We start from the raw sequence: 25,142 nt of genomic DNA, 5'->3' as shown, positions 1-25,142 counted from the left end.
TGTCATTTCTAGTCAGAAAATGATTCCCAGAAAACTACAAGTTCTAGATTGGATCAAAAGTTTCTGAATGTCACGTAAGAAAGTATAAAAACGCAAATCAGAACACTTGGGTAAAGTACCATAATGCAGAGATCAAGATCTAGAGCAAGATCAAGATCAAGGGCACTGGTGAGATTTTCAAGAAGCAAAAGCAGACACAGCTGACTGTGATTGTGGATGAGCAGCTGCGGGATTTTTGCAATTCCCTTCAGTGCGTGCAAAAGCGCGGTGCTCTGCGGCTTCATTCTTTGCCTTCTGTGATCTGCACAGGACTGAAGCTGATCGAGGCTATTCATCTTTGCCCCTTTTCAGCACCTGTGCTGCACCTTTGCACTGTGACTTCTCTTGGGATCTTTTGCTTTTGCGAGGCTTTCATGTGCCTGTGGCTATTCGAGCTGGGGAGGATGGGGTGGAGAGCACAGCGATCTGACAGCACTTTGCAAGCGAATAAGGAAAGAACAGTCTTTCCTGAACGTGTAGCAAATATAAACTTCTAGGACAAGATTGGGGGACGTTTGCTGTGCTGGCGCAGTATCTCCTTGCAAGATGCAATTGAAAATGTTTTGGCTGAGATGCAGACAGCCAGCGACACTGAAGTCGGAGATATGGAGCTGTCCGAAGGCAAGTGCCAGTTCCAGGTGTCTTTCGGCAGAAGCAGCGCCCGGGAGCGCACTGTGACCGGCACTATGACGTGTGTGCGAAGAAGCCGCTTCTTCGCCTCCGGGAGACGGAGAGCGCAGCAACTTCCAAGAGGTGAAGAATGAAGGCGCACAACACCGGCATTGTATGCGCAGGGATTGTATTTCAAACTGCTAGAGGACGGTGGCTTTGCAAATTGCTGTCAGACCGCCTTTTTCTCTGCCCTCTCCTCCCCAGCTCGAATAACCACAGGCACATGAAAGCCTCGCAAACGCAAAAGATCCCAAGAGAAGTCACAGTGCAAAGGTGTAGCACAGGTGCTGAGAAGCAACAAAGCTGAATACCCTCGCTCAGCGTCAGTCCTGTGCAGATCACCAAAGGCAAAGAACGAAGCAGCAGAGCACCGGGCTTTTGCGCTCAGTGAAGGGAGTTGCAAAATCCAGCAGCTGCTCATTCACAGGCACAGTTGCCTGTGTATGCTCTTGCTTCTCTAAAAACTCACCGGTGCCCTTCTTTTCTGCAGCTGCTCTTGACTTCTCTGCATCTCAGAGCCTAAAGGGAAGCGCAAGATATTCCATGGAAAGCTGCAGGAGGACTAGGTAGAAACACAGGAAAGTTGTCCACGAACTCCTTGCATACGAATGCCAGTGTCAATTTAACACGTAGGCGAGTGGCGAGGCACCGTCCTCTAGCAGTCTGAAAGCTGCGCACACAAGCCCGCTGCTTTAGGCCTTCATTCTTCACCTCTTGGAAGCTGCCACGCTCTAAATTCCTTTGAGGCGAAGAAGCAGCTGCTTCTTACACAGATCATTGTGCTGGCAGCGGTGCGCTGCAGAGCGCTGCTTGGCCAAAAGACGCCTGGCAGCTGCACTTACCTTCGGAGAGCTCCGTAGCTCTGAATTCTGCATCTCTTCTTGTCTGCATCTTAGCGAAATGGTTTTCCACTATGTCTCGCACACAGAGACTGTGCCAAAACAGCACACGTCCCCTGATCTTGCCCCAAAATTTGGCTTTGCTGCACATTCAAGGACTCCTTTTTCCCAGTTAACCTGCAAATTGCTGTAAGATCACCATTCTCTCTGCCCTCTCATCCCTAGCTCGAATAACCATTGGCACATGAAAATCTTGCAAAAGCAAAAGATCCTGAGAGATGTTACAGGTCAGATATATTTTCTTTAAATAAACCCACTGCAGCTCCACAGTGTACTGGGTTATCACACCAGGGCCAGACTGGAACACAAGCACGGTGGGGGAAGCCAGCACATGACACCATCTACAATCCCAGTGTCATCTTCCACACACCTTGCAAACATGCACCAAGCACCCATCGTCCTCCCAGCCCTTTACGACTGTGAAGGTTCAAGTGGCAATGTCACTTCTGCATCCTTGCAGAGAGGGGAAGGCACAATCTTTGCACACCTACACACAGCACAGGCAGGAGAGGCTCAGTTACCTCAGCCAGTTGTGATCACAGAGAAGGGGAAGGCAGCCAGGCGCCGAAAGCGCTGCCCCCTTCCTCACCACTCACCCAGCAGGACGTGTACATGGAATTAGGAGACAGAGGAATAGGTTACCTGGCTGGAAGGCACCCTGCTGCACCTTCCCACTACTTCAGAGGAAAATACACCACACTTTAAAAGAACAGTTTGGGACAGGTTGGGTGGGATGTTCTTCTGTACCTCAATACAACTGATGCCCGTGTTACCTGCATTGAAAAAGACGAGTAAGAAAAGCAGCAGAGGTGACAGAAAAAAACAAGTGGTGTCAGGTGTTCATTCACTATTTACATAACGTGGCCTGGATGTGTTTAACTTGTGAAATCCTGCTCCTGTGCATCAGCAAAAACTGTGGTCACACAAGACACAAGGAAGGGGGAGAGGTCAGAGGATGCCCAAAACTGTGACACACAAATAACAAAGAGAAAATGTTCTTCTGTTGAATATTTTATTTTTGCATTGCCTTCATAGCGCAATTAAAGCAATCTTTAAAATTCACTTATTACAAATGTTTGTCAAGTCTGTTTTTCCCCAGAAACACTTTTCTTGCTTCCTTGCACATACGCCCAAACACACTATAAAAACCCCATTCATAACATGAAAGAAGGGCAAACATCAGTCATGTAAACATCTTTCTTAGAGTTATCCATTTTTTAAAAGTCATGAATAAACTTGCAGATGTTCAGTAAGGCTCATAGTTCGAGTACAAATGTCATAAAACACCTATCAAGTACTGTACACAAGTTGAATACTCCAGGGTTAACTGTTAACACATGTATAAGCTTACCCCAAAGATTATTCTTTAGCACTTAGTTCTTCAGAACAGAGACACCCAGTAATTATGGGCTAAAGTATTAAAACAGCAGAAGGCCTAGCAGAAACTGTTAAGTAATACACAATTTTAGTGTGGTTCTTAGCTCAGAGTTAAACTTGTTACAGCTGCAGTAGGAAAAGTTTTCTAGAAGGGGATCTACAGGAAGGAGGGATGGGTTGTTTGTATGGTATCATGAAGGGAAGCTAAGAGGTACGTCTTGAAAACATGACTAGCCTTGCTACTGCAATTATTTATGGCAGCTGCATGTAATGCTGCATAAATACTTCCCCAAATAGCAAAAATGACCATTTGTAATTTTAAGGATCATTTGTTGCATCTCCCCTAAAAAAAAAAAAAAAATTATCTACTTATTGGTATTCAATTACACTTGCATCCTACAAAAAGACATCCCTTTAAATCTGGTTTAGATCTTACTACAGCTTTTTTGTTTAAATATTCTTTCTACCATGAAAATATTTCATACAAACATCATTTTACATAGAAATATTAAAACTCGTGAAGCAAGTCTTCCCACACTCATGATTTTATGGCTTGAATATTTCATTGCTTATAATTTTTGTACAGGTATTTCTCCTAGGGGAAAAAAAAGAGTTACAGTAAAATGGTAAAGAGAAAAAGCGCAGGAAGTTCTACTGCCTGCAGACAGAGGAGGGTCCACTCAAGACAGAGTGACCTTAGTGTTCAAAACCTTTGATCTGGGACAAATAAACATGCACTTAATCTTGCACCTTTTCTTTTTCCTTAAAAAAAAAAATCCCTTATAAGACTGCTTAGAAATTCTCTGTCCAAAAATACAGTTCTCATGTTTCCATGACATGAAGCATAAGGAACAAGTTCACTGCAGGTGAAGCTCATTTCCACTTGCAGATGAAGCTGCTCCCACACCTGCTTTCCTTGCTTGGATGCCCCTGGCACACAGCAGTGCAGCAGAAGTGAGGAACAGGCAGCACCCCAGCATGTGAGAAGATACTTCAGTACCACTGTTTCCAAAGCAATTTGTTTTTTTTTAAGTGCTTGGAGGTGAAGCCCTCAGGCACCCACAGCTCCAGCAGTTCTGCTGGGCCACAGCAGAACAAAGCAGCAGATACTTGGCCCTGTGTAATGTTAGCTCATCACAACAGCAGCATTTTCCTAAAGACCATCAAACTGAGTGAAAGGACACAAATCACAGAGGCCTCTGGGACAGAAGCAACACTGCTCCACCCCTTGGCACAATCCAAGTGGTGAGCACTGGTTTGACTGGAGGACAAGGGCAACAGCTGGGAAGGAAACAAAAAAGTGCCAATTTCCCTAATTTCTGAATTTCTCTTAGCAGATGGGATATGTTGGCTACTCTGCTCCTCCAGTGCCTGACAGAGGGTGAGAAATCCCTGACAGAGAGCTCTTGCTTCTTGTAGCATGTTGCTTCTAGCAACGTGCTACAGGATCCCCAGGAAAAGCCCCTGCCATCTGTGTGCAACACTTCCACACCTGGAAAGGCCGTGCCAAGGAGAAGCCTGCCTAGTCACGCCCAAAACATGCAGCCTCACCCCATGGCCTCCCAAAGCTCCCAAAACCTCCCCAGGAGCTTCACCTTATTAAAAGCATGGACCATCCTAGGAGACACTAGGAGGTATCATGGCAACTGCAGAAAAAGTCAAAAAACTCTCACAGCTGAAAAGCCATTTCCATGTATCTCCTTTGACTTCTTCAGCAGTCAAAATTTACAGGTATTTATGTTGGGTAAGATTTTTATAATTACTATTTTTAAATAAGGAAATAAAAAGCCTTTTCAGGAAAAGAGAATCAGGATCCCCAAAAGTAAAATTATAGTACAAGACTCAACTTCAGACACCCTGTACATGGCCTAAGCCCTTTTCCTTCCTTCTTATCCAGTGGAGACCCCAGCAGCAGGCAACTCTCAGCTGCAACTTTTCTGGCTCTCATCTCCAAGAGTAGCCACTCCCAGAAAACAAAGCCTCTGTATTCTTGGTGACAAAACTCTGTGCTTCCATCACAGGAAGATCCACTTCAGATTTCTTTTTTTTTTAAGAGATGATCAGCAGCCCCTAATACAGCATAATAGAGGCTTCTCATAAAGCAGCTCAAGTAACCTTCTCATCATGGAGAAGCCACGTGCAGTACTGCAGACCAAAGGCAGATTTTGGGAACTGATCTGTACCTGAAAAATGCAGCAATTCCAGGTTTTCTTATGCTATTCTTTAGTCACAATGCATATGCCGAGAGACAGCCACTCACTCAGGCTCAGCTGACAGGCATCAGCTCTCCTCTCAGCTCCTGTACTGACAGGAAAGGTCTTTGGCCAGACTCCAAGAAGTGGAGCTTCTTTACTTATTGCATATTCACCAGTAGTCAGCTGCATCCTACAGACCCAGGAAGATTGCTGTGCAAGGTGATGCTTCCTCTGCCCCAAACAAAAACCATAGCTGGGTGTGGGTCTTGTGTCTATGCATGTCATCACACTACCAATGAGGAGCTTTGTGAAGCTGGTCTTGCTCTCTAGTGAGCCCCAGAAACCGGGCTGCAACACACTGACCAAGTTAAGGCATTATTTGGAGTTCTGTAACTAACCCGTGTTTTAACCAGGGGATGCCAGCTCACACCTCTGAAGGCCACACAGCTCTTTCATCACCCAGTGGCAAAAGCTATCTCCACTCTAACAGACCAGGAAGAGAGAGAAAACAAAGGAGAGTTAAAAGGCTTGGTCCTGAATCAAGCCAAAGCAGCTCCGTAATCACAACTTTTATGGAAGGTTGGTCGCTGAAGAAGGGAATTATAGAAGGACCAACAGATTTTACAGAGCTGAGGACAGCAGAGATAACAGAGACAACAGCCACAGCTGCGGCATGCTACCTACTAGGCTACCCATGTGTACAAAAGAATCTGCTTGACTCTCACCAATTTTTTGAGAAGACACAGGACACCGCAGTGCCTTTTTTTCCCTAGAATTTCCCTATTTTAAGATACAATCTTCAAGCCTGATGCACAAAGAGCACCTATATTCTATTTATCTCAAAATCAGGTAATATGAAGACTGACAAATCTATTAAAACATAAGCAACTCCACACAGGAAATTAGCAGAGGAATCAGAGACTGATCAGAAATGAAGGCAAAGGAGCTCTAGAGATCAGAACATTTTGAACACAATTCCTCAGTGAGCACAGAGAGGCCAGCAGTCCAAAGCAGGTTACCAAGAATGTGAAAGGAGTTACCATCCACTCCCAGCAGGGTTCAATCACATCTTCCCCCTGTTCTTTCCTATACCTAAATTCAAGCCTCAGCTTCGCAAACTTCAGGATCCTGGCACAATAATTCCAAAGATACAAGTAAGAGCTCCCTACCAGAGGCTTTCCTGCAAGTAGTTGATAACCTAAAGTAATGACCCATGAGCAGGCAGGGACAGATGAAGTCAGGCATATTTCTTTTTGAGAATCATTTAGCGAAACTGAGCAGCTGACTGACCTTTGCCAACTCTCCATCAACTGTGAGGTTGGTTCTGTCTCTGCACACTCAGGGGAGTTCCTGGCTGTCACCTCTGCCGTGGATGAGATGTGACCTGAGCGTCCAGCACGTGCAGCTGGGAGGTGTCACAGCTCATGTGCAGATCACTGCTGAAAGAGTGCTACCCTGAGCCTGCCTGTCCCCCCACCTCAGCACATGCACAGAGCAACTTCTGTGCAAACTAAAATGATGAGGAGATGGAATATGTTTGTGAGCAGCCACAGAGCCACAGAGCCCAGGCTGTTACGAGTAATTCCTAACTTCCCTCAGGTACCAAAGCAAGGATTCTCAGACTGCATATAACAGCAGCCTCATCCTTCTACCTGCAGGTACTCAGCACATTCCCCTGCCCAGCTCCCCACACAGCCAGATGCCTCCAACATTTCAAGCAAGCAACCAAAATGTGTCGCAATAGAAAGATAGATCTGATTCCCAAATCATTTATGTTACATATATACAAACTTTTTAAAACTACAAACATTTAAAGAAGGTGTTGCAAATGCATTTGAGTTTTTCCTAAACTGTTAAACCCAAAAGAGAACATCAGAGTCCCAGAAAGGCTGCAGTATCCAGACCAACACAATGCATGATTTCTCTCTTATACAGCATTAGGCAAGACCGGTACAGTATCTGAAAAAACCACACAGTTTCCCTACTCCTGAAAAACCCCAAAACATAGCCCTGCAGATGAATATTCACAAGCCCCCACTGCTGGCTGCAACAAAGCTATGGATTGACTGCTGTTTATAAATATGAGCATCAAGTGATATTTTTACATTCATTGTTTGTCTTTCAAAAACAATCTTTTAATATCTTTTATTTAAAAAAAAAATCTTATTTTGATACCTCATATTACATTAATGCACTGTGTCATAAACCAGAACTACTAAAAGATGGCTATAAGGCTATGTTGTTCCATCAAGTGAACATCAAGGGAAAAGATACAGCTCTCCCTCACCAAGGACTACAGCCTGCCCCCAAATACATGTGCCTCCTTTCAGAGAATCCATAGGAGATCCAAGCATCTTTTGCCTTGAGAACTGGCCACTTGAACAGGTGAAATACACAAACCAACTCATGAACATGGATGCAAGTAATACGCTTTCCTTCCAGAACATGTACTTCTGGAAGTCTTTCAACAGCAAGTCTGTTTTCTCCTTTTCACAAAATCTTCATGCAAAGAACAGCTTCATTTGCATGTCATAATAATAAATTAAAAAAAAAAGCCAGCCGTGCAGGCTAGATAAATATTAGGTTTAGACATGTTGCTATACTATTTAGAGAGCCACAGAAACCAACACACAGCACTCTCACACACACACACAAGCCCTTCCACTAGTTAGAAAGGATTTTATCCTGCAAAAGAGGATTTGTAGAAAGAACAACGTTCAGACAAGAGGAAAGGGGAGTTAAAACCCAGCCTCCTATATGCTAATAAATAAACTGCTCCATTGCAAGATTCAGATCAAAGGTTTAAAAAGGCAAAATTATGCTACTATTAGAGAATATCAAAATATTACTGTTATCATCACAAGTGGCATATATGCAAAATGCAATTGCGCAATAATGCCTAGGCAGGTAGAGAGCAACACTAAATCTGCCGACTAAAAGTGAACAATACACCCATTTTAGTTGCTTTCTAGTCTTTTGGTCATCTTTGCATATGGTGCAAAAGCAGAAGCTACCAAAGAATACTACATCTTGTATAGAATATTAAATAATTTCTTCAGATAAGACTGGTGCAATGCTAGCTAATTTTTAAATCTGCTATGAGTAACACAGTCAAACCTAGTTAGTATCCAAGGAACTTATCTCTTAACACAGAATGCAAGATTATGACGCAACAGCATGAACAATCCCTGGTTGTCCAGTTTTCAGTATAAAGGTAGTGCATAGATCCAAGTTTCTGTTTCAGTTTGCTGAACAGAGAAGGAGCTCCCATGTCACTTTTGCTGGGCAGCCTGGAAAGCTTTCAGTTCCAGCTGGTACCACTCTGGTGCTTCAGGCCCATTCTGCCCCACAGGATTGTGATCGTACCCATAAGCCACTGTCAACTCCTCATCCTTCTCCACAGCCCTGATGGTACGGATACACTTGATGGGCCCAAAACGAGGATGAACAAACCTAGGAAAAAAACATCTTTGCTAGGCTCAGCTGCCAACTCGCATACTCTGCCAGCCCCTTCTACAGTTCCAGAATTTACTCAATTCAGAGCAATACTGCACAATTTTGATACTGAACTAGCAGACTTGAGTCAACCTCGTAAGTATTTAAAAATATGAGCAAAAATATTAATTTATCAAAGCATTGGTAGTTCAGCAAATACAGCGTGGTTCTAGCCAAGCTAGCATTTAGAGAGCTGTGATGATGCATTTTACAATCAAGAAGCAATTAAAAGTTCATGACAAAAATAACAAGTTGCAAACTTCAAGATACTCCACGGTAAGTCCCAAGAGACATCAAGCACCCATAACGCCAGCCCATTTCCAACTCCGCTAAGGTGAGCAGAAACTCCGTCACTGCCCCAACGCTTTACTCCCAGCCCACCACTGGTCCTCATCCAGCTGCCCAGGGATCCCTGCAAGCCCAGACAGCCAGGCTGCAGCATCTACCCTAAAACACAGGGCTGTACTTACGGCTCATAGGTGCAGTTAGGAGTGAAGGAATGGTTGGCCTTATGCCCCAGTGAGGCACAGTACTTAGCAGCGTGGTTGTAGGGCTCTGGCACATCAATGACTGTTTCATCATCCAGGGATATTGTATTTCCATTGAGGGCCCAGTCTCTGCTGTCTACCTAGTTTGCAAGGCAAAAATCCAATGTCAAGTGTGTAGGAGGGGTCAACTTTGTCAGCAGTTTGAAAGCCAACATTCAAAATATATGCAAATAAAGCTTTTCATGGGTGTACACCATTAAAAAGAACAACCCACACTTTTTAAAGCTATACATAGGTGAGCATGCACTTTTTTCAATTAAACTCCATCATGTTAAATCTAGGGTGGGCAGATAGTGGGTGTTAGATCCTACTATGAAAACAAAATTTCAGGAGGAGTAATGAAAATTCAGACTGACTTTTTTCTTCTCTTTACCTCCTGGTGTGTAATTCGCACTCCATTATAGAAGGACATCACTGTACTGGCTTCTGCTGCTATTTTTGAAAACAATCCTTCTCCGGCACTGGAAATGAGAGAGACATCCACATACACCCTACAAGAGGAACAGGCCATGGAATCAGTGACTGGCTGCAGTTTTAATTTTCATGAAGTACAACACTAGTGGGATAAAACCCAATACTTCAGTATAACAATAAAACTAATAACAATAACAAAACCAAATTATTATTATTATTGTTATTCAAAACCTCTTTATGGAACTCCTTTCCTTCCTCTCTTCCATATGTTCTCTCTATTCTGTCAAAACTGAGATTTGGTGGAAAGTTTGGGCTGACTTGGAAAACTTTTATTTTTTTTGAAGTGCCAATCTACTATTACTCCACAATGATGCTTCAATTCAGGAACACTCTCAATAACATATCAGAACCCCAGAAGACCCCACCAAGCTGGGGTTGCTGGTATGTACATGCACTGAGAAGCAAGAGTTCTCAAGGTAATGCCCCACATCTCCAAGTACTCAATGTAAATTAAAGCAAGTGTTTTACTTATTTAGATATTATTTAGAATTTCAGAGTATCAGAAAGTGCCTACAGTTGAGGTACACTCAGGGCTTCCATTTTACAAACCTTTACATATCCTTTAAGTCTTAGATGAGAAAAGCTTTGCAAAATTAGGCCCTAAATAGGTAACAGTAAAGAAATATGGGGAGAAGAAAAAAAAATTTACCTCTCTGATTCATAAGGATCAGGAAGAAGGGCATTTGTAGAAATGCAAGATGAAGTAGATTTGTCAAAACTGTATACTGGGCCTAAAAAAAAATCAGACATCAATGAAGAAAATAAACTAATTGGCAGTACTGAGAGCATGCAATCCTTAACTTAATCAAGACATTCAAAAATTAAATTTTAATGGCTGCAAAAAATGTTACACTTCCAAAAAAAGGTATTAAACAGAACTGCACCTGTAAAAAGCCTTCAATGAGATACTGCTTCTTGATTATTTTTTCCTCTTAACATTCTAAAGTAACAATGCTAACACAAAAAGATGATACATATGTTCTTCAAATTACGAACTTGTAGAGCAGGACTAGATACTTTTTCAAAACTGACCCTCCTAGTGCCTCTAAATATAATTTAAAAGTAAAACAAAACTTAAAAGGATATATTCAACAGCTCATTAAAAAAAAAACCAAAACCCAAAAACCACAAAAACTTGTTTAGTTCAAATATGAAATATTTTCTAGTCCAGATCCTGAAGAGACTTCAGCCAGAAGATTTAGTAATCAGAAAGCACCCTTGCTATAGTCCTTTATTTTTTTGCCACTAATAAACAACTTAGTGGTACAGCTCTAATTATATTCTTACATCTTTCTCCCAAATGCCAGAGGACTACCTTGGGCATAGATTAAGAAGAAGGTGGAAATAAGATGGGAAAAAAACCCCCACAGAATAGAATACTATGAAGTTTGATATAAGGCCTTTGCCCCTGGTGTCCAGGACCTGTTCTGGCTGAAGGCAACTTCCTCCTGAGTGGAACTTCATCCTATTTACAAAGCACAACTGTACCCTCCTACAAAGTAAGTTTTAAGTTAAATTCTGACTTGCTATCATAACTGAGTGAAAATAAACTCACATGCATTTGCTTATCCACACCTTTTCACTGAGTTTATGTGCCTATTTCATATCAAGTGAGACAATTTTTGCTGGCAGAGCAATAAATGCATTACCAGTCCCTGACTGTAACTGCAGCTTAACCCACACTCCTCCAAAACATCACGAACATGTGATAACAACAAACCCTCCCCAGAACTATAGGTTCAAGCCTCTAGGTGGAGAAAGCCCCACCCTAACCCTGTGCACTGCACAGCCACTTTCTGTCAGCAGGACCAGACACACAGAAGGCTCCTGATGAATCAGATCATTATCCAACATCTGAATCTGGTTCACTAATTCCAATCTCAGCCCAGCACCAGAGGTGCCAGAACATTCACACTGCAAACACTGACTTGCATAAACCCAGCTGACAGCTACAACCAAATTAGGGCCTCACTTGCCTACTGCAGTTATTTCACTGCAAGAAATACAGTAGCACCATTACCAGGGTGAATGCAGCAGGTTTTCCATCTGGTACAGAGGGCAGTGGGATGTGTGACAAGCAGGACTGTGCCCATAAGCACTAAGTCTCACAGAGTGAGAGAAGTGTTATGAAATGCACTTGGGCAGGACCACACATGGGGCAGTTCCCATCAGTTTCCAGGAGAAAGACCTTCTTCCTCTCTGCCCAACTCTGTGGCTTGGAGAAAGGGCCCCTCACTAACAGCCTGTCATCACAGCCAGTCTCCAGTGAGGAACATCACAGGAACCAAGGCATCTGCAGCAAAGGGCTGGTAGCAGGAATACAAGTTTGTGTTAGCTGAACTTACTGCCTGGAACTACTTCAAATTGAGGTTTCCCATCCTCAACAGCTGTCAGAGTTGTCAGTTTTGCTTCTATCATTTCTCCATCTATGAACCTTCCAGAATATGCAGTCTTTCCATCAGGATACACATAGGCTATTTTCTCTCCAGTCATCTCCCCATCTTCATTCACTTCTCCCACAAGGCTGCCTCCATCCTGAGACCACAGGCAAGAAAGAAAAGGCAAAGTAAAGCATTTAATTTTACTTTACTATCCTTGATGCCTAAAATTTTTAGCTTTTTATACTTTTCATGCATTTGTAGCTTTGTAGATTGCAAATGCGTGGCTGTAGCTTCTATTTCTTTTCCTATCCTGTTCCCCTACATTTAGGAACAATATGCTAACCTTCTAAACACATTCCTAAAAGATTCTTTAGTCTTACCCCAAGAGTGGACCTGACATAACAAAAGCCAGGCAAAAGAAGCCTGGGGACTGCTTCCAGTGGGGCAGAACCCGAGGAATTACCACCTGATCAACTAACCTTTTAATTGCACAATACATGATAGTTACATTAATCAGCAAACCTTAAAAAATGGTGAATTTACTGTACCACGTGTGGTTTTTGCCACTGAGTACCTGACAGCTTTCAAGTAAAAGTTTGCTTTTATATTCAGTCTAATGCTGTTGGGAATTCTATTTTCTAAGCAACATTCAGTAAATGAAAAGGGTTTTCCCCAACTTTTAAAAATGCATCAGTAAGTTCAGATGTGAAATTATGAAAATGAGAGAGAAACAGACACATGCAAAACCTCAACAAAATAATTCCAGTTAGGATAAAACTGATTTTCTGTGTTGTTCGGAATAGGCAAAACCCAAGGTCTCTTGTTCCATGTGACACAAATATTCAGTTTCACTTGGTGGAAGTTTTACGTGTACAGTGTGCAAAACAAGGACCAAAGCCACAGAGATGCCCAAATCGGATTACTGTGATACTGTGCTGGAGGAAAAAAGATTTCACACTACCTTACTAATACATGGTACCTCTAAAGACTTGACCCTATTAAGGAAAAATGATTCCCAGAATGCCCCCCAACATCAGGTGGTAATCAGAGAACAACTGCTTGTGGAAAGCATCAACACCAACACTTTTCCTCTCCAAAGTTTATGCATTTCAGACCCGGGCTTTGCCATCTGTGATTTGCCTGCAGCTCATGCTAGATCTATTTCCACAACTGCAGAAATGAGATGGATACATTAGCACAGGTCTAACCACTTGCTGGGGTTAGGTTTTTTCCTTTTGTTTCTTTCTCTCATGCAATTTTGTCCCATCTGTTGCTACAAAACAATAACTACTGCTACTTAAGAGAACAAAAAATGTGGCCAGGATGAAGAAGAGGGGGAAGGGTGTAGCTGGTTACTCTCTTTACCTGGGGAGGGAGTTTTCTTTGGAAGGGCAAAGATACTGAGATTTTGTCAGGGTGGTGGGGGGCTGGGCTCATCTCTTTTCTCTTCCCCCATCTGCGGTAAGACAGGCTGCGATTGCTGTGGGGACAGTCTTCTACTGTAGCTCTGCTCCTGGAAGTGGCTGTGCACTGGGAACTTATTAGCAACCTACCTCACTAGAAAGGGCCCATACCACATACTGAGGTGCCACAGGGGAAACCCTGGGACCCCCAGCCCCTCTGAGGGAGCACCCTCTGCCTGCTGTGACACCCTTCCCCTGCCCCCCCATGCTCCTGCTACAGCTGCAGAGTTTCTGATGCATTTCATTTACTCTCAGGGCTCATCCCAGCCTGCCCGCCATGGCCATGTGGAGAGGCGGCAGTGCTCGCGCCACAGCGCCCCCTGCAGGCGCGGGGGAACCATCGCAGCCGCCCCGCCCGGCCGGGAGCCACCAGCGCCCCTGCTGGCCGTGACCGGAACTGCACGGAAGGGGAAAGCGCCCGACGGCCGAGAGAAGGCTGCGGGTGGGTTTGTGCTTCGCTCTGCTGCTGTGCTGCTGCTGCGGCTCTTGGTTTGCCTTGCTATACATACTACCAAAGAACTGTTATTCCTTTCCCCTTATCTTTGCCTGAAGCCCTCTAATTTCAAAGTTATAATAATTTGGAGGGAGGGAGGGAGTCATATTTTTTCCATTCCAAGGGAGGTTCCCACCTTCCTTTGCAGACACCTGTCTTTCAAACCTGGACACCACTTCAGGTTTTTATTTTAAAAAAGACAAGGAAGCATCTCCAAATAACATCCTGGAGCAAGACCGGCTTGTGTTGTGGAAACAAACTGATTTACATCAAGCAAGTCCACTGTGCACAGGCCCTATTTCAAAGAGACACCATTTTGTTCAACTCCGAGGATGAAAGAGTCTCAAGCATGCTGTAATAGGGAACAGTGAACCTTGAATCTGGGAAAAAAAATTGTGCACATAGCATCCTACACAGAGTCATGAGAAAACAATTGGTTCCATGGCAAAGGAGTAGAACACCTCGCATTGTCTGGCAAGACAGTAATGATAAACAACCTCTCATTATCAACATTTCCAGAACATACAGCAACACTTTGTCATCTGGAAGATGACACAGGAGATACATGAAGTGAAGGGTCAGCTGTGTGTATTTTATACACTAGGACTGAAAAACTTTTGGCAGCATACACCAGGTATTTGCTGATCCCAATACACGCTTAATGGCAATAGTGAAAATCAGTAAATAAAATGAACAGCCAGTGTTGGTAAGCATTTAGAAATCAATCTGGAACTAAAGCTTGTGCTATATGTAGCAGAATTAGACTGGATTTTGACCAGCAGCTTAATTACATGCAGACATTACCACGTTCTTGGCACTAGGTAAGATTGAGAGATTCAACTCTATTGTGTAAGGCTGAATAAGAATTCTATTTTTAAAAATTTTGCATCACAAACTCCCTAAAAGCTATACAACAGTGACTGCCTTAACTAGCATGGTTGTAAAAGAACATCAAGATTCACAAAAATAAAATACTGGCTTGTTTTAACTAGCAAATCATTTGTCCACAACTCCACACAGCTCTCACACTAGTTACATCTGATGTGTTAGGCAAAGGCAGACTTCACATCATATCCTGGGGAAGCTTGTGAGCCCACTGGGGAGAGAACAACACTGGTCACCCGGAGAGATGCACCCTAAGCTCCGGGCATTCCTCATAGCTCAGGGTGAGGAAAGAAGCTTCCCCCACAGTGCTCTGCAGCACCATGATAATTTGTCCTAGTTTTGTCCTTCCCATTGGTCCACTAGCTTTCCCTACCCCTTTGACCCTTAGGTGTTCATGTTCTAGAGAGTTCTCCCTTCCCTGTTTTCCCATTGGTTTATGTAACCCTGCCCATCCACCCTGGCACTCCCTACTGGTTCCTCTGTACCACCCCTGAGCCCTCAGACCATTGGATCCCTGATGCTCTCCTCCGTCCCCTCTTTCCCTGTATTTATAACCTCAACCCTCCTTTGTCTCTGGCCCCTGGACCCCTTCAGCACTGCCTGGAATAAAGCACGTTGGAACTCCATGCCTGGACCCTCCTGTGCCTTCACTGCTGAGCTGCTGTGTCTGTGTGCTGGTGCTCTCCTGGCTCCTACCCCTTGGTGCAAGACATTCTTGGGGAAGGTTGCGTCCACCACCACCACGGACCACAAAAATATCCTGCAGAAACTGAGACAAACTCTCCCCTCCTACTCTAATAGGAGCGATGGATTGCAATAACTGGCATGGCTTCCATGCTCCTCACCTGCAGCCAGCACTACAAAGTGGCAAAATCATAGTCCAGCCTTCACAAAGAGATAATGCATAAATTATTAGACATCCTATTTCTACACTGCATACATATTATAGATAAATGCACTTCCACGGGACTGGGTTTCTTGGAATCTTGTAGCCTCACTGAATCTCATCTACTGGGCAAACATTCAACACCAAAATCTTTTAACTTTGTGTTGGATTATCCAAAATCAGAATGCCAGATCTGTGTGTGCTGATTTTTGGATAGCTGAGTCATGGTGGGTACTTCTTTCAGGTGGGGAGGAAAGAAAAGTACATAATTCTACAATAAAAAGAGCAGGTGGTCAGGTTTACCGGATAATAAATCCAACAAATTCCATGTCGGATGTTGTCTTTATACTGCCCTTTGAATATCAGCCGCCCGTCACTGTCGTACTCTTGGGCTGGGCCGTTCAGCTCTCCATCCACGTAGGTGCCATGAAGGACCACTCCGTCCTCGTAGGTGTAGATTCCCTGGCCCTGCAGGGCATCATCAACGTAGTACCCCTCCAGGGTGCTGACGAAGAGAGAAAAAAACCAGCAGTGGAAAACTGTTCACTTCCCAGGGGTGAACCCAAAGCCTCAACACACTGGAAGACCAAGGTGAAAACCAGAAACTTGTTTCTACGGAGCTCCAAAGGCAGAAAACAACTTACAGCACTCTTTCATCAGGGTGTGCTGCACGGACACAGAATCACTCAACTCAATCACATGCTTGGCATTTTCTGTAGGCTGGAATAGTCAGCAAATGGACACTCTTGGACAAAGAAAGAATTCTTGCTCAAGCAGGCTTCTCTCACATTAGTATTTTCTACCTGCTATGTGTGGATCTTCACTGGCATGTCTCTGCAGAGATGAAATTGAGCTGCTGTACATGTGAACTATGACAAGGAATAAACTGCAGCCTGCCATAGTTCAGTGTCAGCTCCCCAGCAATACACTTAGCAGCCATTTGTACAGGCCCTGCTAAAAGCAGCCGTTTTTCATGTATTTCTCCTAAAATCACACACTAGTCAAACAGAACTAGTGCTGCACTTGGATTTAAACAAAGAAACATTTCATTTTGGTTTTGTCTTACAAACCCTTTACTCTCACCATAAAAGAGGATCTACTCAGGTATTTCTTTCTCACGTTAGGATTAACATAAAGGAACACAACCTGTTTATCTTTTACTTCACCATGCTTAGCTAACAGCCAGCTGTCAGCATACACATATTTTCACTGCACAATTATTTTTCAGATGCAGATGTCTAATGTATAAGCTGACACTTACAGCTCACGTGTCTGTGAGCACGACTCTACATGTTTTACCACATAGATTTGCAAGAGTTGTGGAAGGAATGTTTTTTCAGAATTCACTTTTCTTGCTTTCTTACTCTGTTTTTATGTAACTTTGGCAAACTGGATGAGGTTTCCATGGGAAAATATATTACAGTAAAAGCCTCAGTGCACACCAGATGAAAAACAAGGGGCAGGAAAATAATTTTACTTTTCAGCCAAATGAATTTCTTGATCCAGGTTGCTACAGAGCTGCACAGATAGCTAGGGCACTACAGCACAGGGAACAGTGAGGGAACCACCAGAAATCAGTGCCCTTACTTAACTATAAATGATGCCACTTTCCCCTCTAATTTATCACAGATCACTAGATTTTAATTCCATTGTAGTGAAAGCACACATAGTGTGCACATGTAGGATTACTCTTTAAAAGAAGCAGCCACTCCCAGTTTTCACAGTCAAAAATCCTGTCTTGTTATCTTTAATTGCACTAGTTGGAGTTAAAACATTGCTAAATTACAACAGTGCTTCTTCAGCCCTGGAAAGAATATATTTTCTTTGACTGTAACTTGAACTTTTTTTCTCTCTTTGTATTAAGCTCCAAACAGTGACCAAAACATCCATCTCATCTAAGGAAATCAACTTAAGAAATCCTTCAAGCTCACCTAAAAAGTCAGGTTCAGAAATTTTTATGCTGTTCAGTTTCTGATCTATTTCCACCCTGCTCCTCACTTCACTTCAAGTTCTCAAAGTATGATGTCTGCAGCCAGACACAGTAATTGCAACTAAGACTTGACCAGCACAAAGATGAATACATAGCTTCTGTGTCTTCCATAAACAAAACCTTTTTAACACAAACCCTGAACTAGCCTGAATTTCTCTGGTTTGCTCCTCAGCTGATCATACTTCTGACAACATAAATTCTACCACAGTCAAGATTTATCAGATGTACTGTCTTCCCATTATCCACTATGCCTTGAAGGGATGGAACATACTTCTTACCTAACAATTAAACCAATTATATGGATTGGGGGGGGAAAATACTTTCTCCAATATCATTACAGGGATTAAGTTGATATCTATAGAGACTGATCCATTTATCTCTCACTCCCTCTATATGGGAACATGGAAAACTTTTTCCATAAAAATAATAGTTTTCTACTGTGTTCTGGGAGATGTCAGTTTACAGGAGTTTCCAATTAGGGAGGAAGGACAGCTGCAGCTCTGTGCCAAGAACGGCTCTCATGCCTGCCTTTATAGTGCAAAGAGTTCTGCAAAATACACTCCAGAAGCACTGGCACCAAGGAAAGTTCAAGTCCACAATCCAAAACAGGGAGTATGCCAGAGGGCAAACTTCTTCTCTTAAAGAATATGCTGTGATTTGTTGCATTTTGTTAAAGGGGAAGGAAAAACCAACTGATACTTCATTCCACATTCCATTCCCTTAAATAATGAACAGGAAGGGGCCAGTTATTTCAGTAAAGGGAAAAGTTTCCTTTACCAAACAAGGCAGCCAGTCCTATTCCCCAATACTCAAAAAATGAGAATGCTGACACTGCAGCCAGTCTTGTATTTGACAGAACTCAGCTGCTCCTCAACAACAGAGGAACAGCAGTACAGCTGTCAGCATTTACTCAGCAGCCTGCCAGGGAAACACACCCACGAGTGCTGAACCAGCTAGCTTATTGCACAGGATTCTGGAAAGGGAGAGCTGTTCAGAGACATTTTTGATATTTATTGCTCATCTTCATGAGCAATCAGCCTTGCCCATGGCACACTTAATGGAAATAGCACGCCCTGTTTTATGCCAAGTCATTCTTACGACATGTCATGATTCCTGAACCATCCATTTCAGAAAGCAACTTAGTCTTGCTAGCTGGACATAGCTAGACAAATGACATCTTCAATAATTAGCTACTGCTCAGTTAAGGCTGCTTTAGCTAACTTAAAATATGTAACAGTTAATGAAAATATCCCATTTTCCAAAACCACACTGCAGACTATTTTCTTCATATTTTCATTCTGCTAGCTCCTAAAGTCATCAGTGGCCAGCTATTCCAGTTTTTTAAGGGTTATGAAAATTGAGAGAGAGAAAAAAAAAAGAAAGAAAAAAAAGTTGGCAACACTCAAGCAGTACAGAGAAGGCACAGCAGCAACCTGACTCTTCCTAGTAAATGCTGCCTGTTCCCTGGATTGCATGGAGGAGCAGCCCTACAAACAAAATAGTGGGTCAGTTCCTCTGACTGTACAATCAGCAGCTACCCTGCTGAGATCATCCACCAGCACAGAAACATTATGTACGTGTGTCCATAGAGACACTGTCTAACTTACACCAAAACTATTCTGGCGAACTCAGCTGCTGGGCAGTACTGATTTTCAGTTACGCAGAGAAGATTTAATACGGGCATTATCAACAACAGTGAGGATTTTTCTTCATCCAAGCTTGGAGGCCTAATCCCTCTCTACATAACTGAATAAATATATTATCTTTGTCATGAAATAAAACCCACAATCCCCAGTATGAAGCAAGTGCAAAGGCAAGTACAGACAAGGAGCTGATTCACTGAGACAGCACAATACCTCTGCTCCTGCTCAGAATTTTGCTGAGCAGGAAGAGAGCAGACCCAGCATGACTGTCAGTTTAACAGCCGCTATTCAGAGTGTCACCAACAGCTGCAAAACCACGAAGAATCGTGTCATTTTATACATTTGCTGCTCCCTTGGAGGAAGTTCTGAGCAACTGCAGACAGGAATGCTACAGTGGTGGTGGGAGGAAGACTTATAAGGTGTTCATAATGAGGATCAGAGAAGAAAACACATGCATAGGCACGGACTAGCCCAATTTCATTGTCACAATTCCCAATGAAAAGAAGGGAAATGATAGGGGGTGTTCTGAAAGTAAATCAGGCCACAAGCAACTTGCAGAGGATTACTAGAGTTGCTAACAAACCTGTATTTAACTCAGTCCTTTAACTGATAAACAATTCTACAAAGCAGAAGGCAAGCCTTTCTGTCAATGTCTTACACCTGTGTGCGACAGCTGGCACAGAGAGCTCTTGGTCCAGCTGCACTTTCTGTGTAGCTCCATAAGGCAAAGAAGTCCACCTGAAGTAATGACCTTCGATGTCCAAGTCATTGTCAGCATGGTTTTCAATAGTTCTGACCACTTCCCATTCTTATGATTTCTAATCAGCTCCTAACTTTAAAGTGCTAAAAGAGCTCACACCACTGCATTCTCCCTCCAGGAAAAAACTACAGGCACTTCATTACACACAAAGCCTGTGTGTAATGAGCCACCAGCAGCAAACTTTTCAGCTACAGTTTTTAATGAGAATTTTTATCCAGAAACTCAGCAGTATACAATCAATGTATATTAGTTTTGCATCACTACAAGCAGAAGGAAGAACACAGAAGAAAAATCAAAGAGTCAGAGCGTACCTTCCATCAAAAAAGAAGAATTTGCCGCGGCCATTCTTTTCTCCATGCACAAAAGTTCCCTCAAATCTGTCTGTTGATGAATAGGTTACTGTACAGAATCCATGTGGCAGCCCATCGTCATCTAGATGCCCTGAAATAAAATCCAAACAAAGAGCAACAGAACACATTAATTATTATGCAAGATTTTATATCTGCTCTCATTATGTAGCTACTTGAAATGCAGTAGCTCCCTAGTACAAAACAGTAATTCAGATCATTGCTGTTAGGAACAGTGATCAGACATTCTGTACAACTGAAGTTTGTACCTGTGTAACACATAGTTTTGAATAAAAATAAAATATAAGGATAAAAGAAAAGGGATGAGAGACAGGATAGAGAAGTGAATAATAAGCAAAACTGGTTTCTGAAAGAAATAGGGTTTATAGTAGTCTAACTTGTATGAATACACACCTTCAAAACTATAAAAATTCTTTATCTAAAACATGTATTTATTGGTGAGAACAGGATAAGAAAAGGCTTGATTTTTTTTCTTTTGATAAACACATGCCTTATGATAATGTGGGTGTGCCACTACACAGCTGTATTCATGGGAATTTAAATAAATAAAAGTATGTAATATCCATAATGCTGTGCCCTTGCAATATGTCAGACAACGTGGCATTTAACATGTTAAATGCTGCTCTCCAGTGCCTTTCCGATGTGCTCACCTTACATCCTGTTCCTACCCCCAGCCGTACCAGTTTTCCCTATTACAGCTGTTGCACAAATGGAAAGCAGAGACAATGCACTTGGATCCTCACCTGCATAGTCTGTGTCTTCTTGAATATAAACGGCCAGCTCTACTAAGTTAAAGCATAGTAAGGCTCCTATTGCATCTCTGCCTCTTCAAAGACAAAGGAGAACGACAGAAAAGTGTTTCAAACGATGGTTATTGCCTGGTTTAGCTGTGTGATCTCTGGCTGCAGAGCTCAGCAGGGCTGCTCTCAGCACAGGGACACACCTGAATGGGTGTTACAGCTCCACAGTGACATTTTATCAGGTATAAATTCTGCATGAAAACTGTAAAATAAATAACAGCTAGCCTACATTTATATTCTTCCATGCTTCTAACTAAAACATTACCTCTGATGCCCCCAGTCCCCTGGGGATGCATACACAGCCTATTAGAGATGAGAGACAGTGTATGCATCCATTTCTGCAGGCTTTGGGTCAAGCTCTTCCCTGACCAAATTTGCCCTAACCTGAAAAGGTTCATCACACATATGGAAAGGCAGAAATACACTTCAGTGTGAGGGGGACTGATTTACAGCCCAGGCTAATGCAGGCAGAAAGATGCACTTCAGTACTACCAGACCTTGAGTCCGGTGCCCAGAGAGGGAACAAGCTGGGCAGACTTTACTGAGTACAGAAATGCACCTAGAAAAGTGTACAGGAGAAGGTAACAGCGAGGAATCTGAACTCTTCCAAGAGCCAGGCTTCCCTCTGCACCTTCCCTTGCATGCTCCACCAAGTTTCTCTGGTACCTGCACATGACTGTGCCCTCACTTCACAAGTCCCTAGTCCAAACTACATTAAAAACAGTTTGAAGTTTAAGAAGCCAGTAAAACCAATCAGACACGGATTATCAGTTCACAGCTAGAGAAAGAATAGAGTAAAAAGAGACAGCAAAAAGTGGAAGGGAAAAAATTCTATCAGTAAAGGCTTTTAATTACTTTGAAGAGGAACTCTTTAAACAGAAACTGCTCTTTCCAAATAGAAGAAAGGGTTTTTCCCTCCCAGTCTGTCAGAATACCCGTTTTTGTAGAAAAGACAAATTTTAGCTAAATTTAACCAATTATTATTAATGGTTAAATATCAATAAACAATAAATTAATAACCGATTCAACTAAAAGGTCAGTAACATTTCTGATGTGGACACCTCTTTTAGACCAAGAACTATGTCAATAGTTTTAAATGAAAGCATTTTTAATTAAGTTTTATCAATATAGAAGGGCACACTGCTGTAAGTTAACAAACCCTAAACAGTGTAATACCAGTTTCCCCGACACTACAGGGGCAAAACTTTTATAAAACACTTGGATTAAAAAAATACACTGATAATACTGGTACATCATACCATTTAAAAAAAAATACCCAAAGCAACAACAAAAACAAACTATTGCAACTTTGTTCTCTGTGATTATTCAGCTTTGTCAAGATTTTGCTGGCATGCAAAACCCAACAAAAAAGCTGCCATGCCTGTACAGAGAACACATGTCAGGCCTTTTGCACAGTAGGATACAGAGATTTAAAATGGTCAGCTTTGATACAGTGGCCTCTATACAGGGTCTTAATCTCAGCCACAATACAAAGAATCCAATTATTCTAATGTGCTAGAAGTTTCCCCTTATTAAAAAAAAAAACAAAAAAAAAAACAACTATGCCCCCACCACTGCAACAAAACAAGAAACACAGTCTCTCTTGGTCAATATGGGAAAAATGAAATTTCAAGTTTCATAACATAAATATAACTTTTTTTTCTTTGGCTGTAATTCTGTTTCAAATTAAGTCAATGGAAAAAATCCTCATTATTTCATGGGGAGTAGTGTGTTCCACTTTCTCACCACTCTCCTCCATTTGTAAAAAATAAACCTAAAACTTCTAAATGTATTTTTAAATTATTGTAAAACCTCACTTTTGTTGCTTCATTAAGGATCTCCTAAGACTTCCTCTCAAACTCAGACAATGAACTTTTCTTGAAAAGGAATTACCCCAATAGGGGCTAGTTCACAATGGAGTCACTGAAACCACTGGTGTATACAAATCAAAGATAAAATCCCTTTACTGTCAGTATCACTATTACTTAACAGATGACACATAATGTGCATCATAAATAAAAGATTTTCGCCACAAAGATGCCAGATGGATCACAACAATAAACCAAACTTCCCCCTACAAAGGTAGAAGTGCTGATTTCTGTATTTCTAACTTCCTTTAGGTAAATGCAAAAGCCTGTTCACCTCCAAAGAGCAACCTGCTTCTGTTTCACTCAGAAAAACACACATTCATATACACTGCTAAAAAAAAGATGCTTTAAAAATGTGTTTCCTTAGCCCATGGAGACGCCAAACAAATCCAGCAGAACACTTTATCTGTGATATAAGGATGAAAACTATGACTCCTTGCCCCAGACAACTGCAACCCACAAATTTGAGGAGGCAGGAGGAAAGGCAGTGGAAAACCACATCTGTAAAGGCACAGGGCACACCCCATCCATAGCAGAGCCTCACTTCCCTCAGACTCATGTTCTACACAACAAAGATTCTCTAGCTCCAACACCACACACCTAGACAGTAAATCCAGCAGCAGCTGCTCAGCTCACATGTGCTGTCAGACTCAGCTGTCGTGCAAGACAAACACCTTCCCTGGAACAACTCGCTGTGAGGCCTAATCCTTCTGCCACAGGAGACGCACGGCGAACATAAGCATTACCTGCACCTTAGGCAGCTCCTTGTTCCCTGTCCCAACAGCCGAACACCTTGGATCGCTATTCCCAGCAGGACCACGGTCCTCCCTCTGCGAGGAATCTTTGGGGAGCCAGTGCTTTCGCACAGAGGGAGATGCCATGCTTTGTTTCCCTGCTCCCAGACGCCTGACGGGATGACAGCATGCTGGGGAGCTGCAGCCCTGCCTGTTAAGGTTTCCGTCAGTAATTCACCTCCAGAGGACATGTGCCTCTGGGTTTAGCACTCTCCAAGGGTTAGTTATCCACACGTGAGAGGTGAACTGCACACAGAGGGTGTATATTAGTTATAAGGTGGCCCACCCCGCTCCCATACGGATAGCTCCAGCCCTGCTGCCCACGGATATGGCAACAGTGTCTACTAGGAGTCTCTTTCTTTTCCCTTCTCCATTTGCAGGTATGTGACTGCAGCCCTGGCTCCCTGGGCTCTCCCCAAGGATGGGCACTCCCATGTCCCTCAGCCGCCGGGGGAAGGACCGAGCACCGGCCGCACCGCCCAGGGAGTGCGGGCTGCAGGCTACCGCCCGCACGGGGGCACAGCAGCGGCCGTGCCTTATTTTTGACAATAAGAGCTGAGCAGCCGCCATCCCCGCGTCCGGGGAGCGGAGCCTCCCACTGTGGCCAGAGCGCTGGGTGGCGGAAGGCACCCACAGCGCCTGCCCGGTAACGGCGCCAGCGCGGCCCCGGCTCCCCCCGGCCCAACTCCGCCACGTGCGTGGCCCTGGCCCTGGCCCGTCCGTTGCATAAGCCCACTGATGTCATGCGCTGCGCCCGACCCCGGCCGCCCAGCTCCGGCCGCCACGGCCGCCTCCACCGCTCCCGCCCCGCGCCCCCACAGCTCCTGCACCAGCGCCCGGCGCCGGCGGGCCCCGCTCCCCGAGCCGTGGGACACGCACCTTCCACGACCTCCTCCAACGTCTCCTCGTCGCTGTCCATGGCGGCGGCGGGCGCAGGCAAGGCGCAGCCGCGGTACCCGGGGCGGGCGCGCGCGCGCCCCACGCTCCGCCTCCGGCATCCTCCCGGGGGAGGGGCCCAGCCCCGCCCTGAGGGCGTGACCAAGCGCGGCCCGGAGGCCAAAGGGGGACGCGAGGAGCGGCCGGCCCCGCCCCTCGGGATAATGGCGGGGGGA

The 25,142-nt window shown here is 43.7% G+C and overlaps 1 protein-coding gene across 1 annotated transcript; it reads right to left on the bottom strand.

Moving 5' to 3' along the window:
• Positions 1–2,608: 2,608 nt before the first annotated feature.
• Positions 2,609–25,015, bottom strand: SETD7 (SET domain containing 7, histone lysine methyltransferase). The gene is made up of 8 exons (XM_041412029.1): positions 24,910–25,015; positions 20,512–20,641; positions 16,111–16,312; positions 12,045–12,234; positions 10,349–10,430; positions 9,599–9,716; positions 9,148–9,305; positions 2,609–8,635 (listed from the first exon to the last, which is right to left on the bottom strand). Exons 1-8 carry the CDS (start codon positions 24,947–24,949, stop codon positions 8,455–8,457), a joined length of 1,101 nt encoding a protein of 366 aa, XP_041267963.1. The 5' UTR covers positions 24,950–25,015; the 3' UTR covers positions 2,609–8,454.
• Between the last annotated feature and the right edge of the window lie 127 nt (positions 25,016–25,142).

The sequence above is a fragment of the Onychostruthus taczanowskii genome, unplaced genomic scaffold (assembly GCF_017590055.1).
Source record: "Onychostruthus taczanowskii isolate IOZ18803 unplaced genomic scaffold, ASM1759005v1 scaffold38, whole genome shotgun sequence".
Lineage (NCBI taxonomy): Eukaryota > Metazoa > Chordata > Aves > Passeriformes > Passeridae > Onychostruthus > Onychostruthus taczanowskii.
The sequence above is the reverse complement of the archived record's forward strand: the minus strand, read 5'-3'. Positions and strand labels throughout refer to the sequence as shown.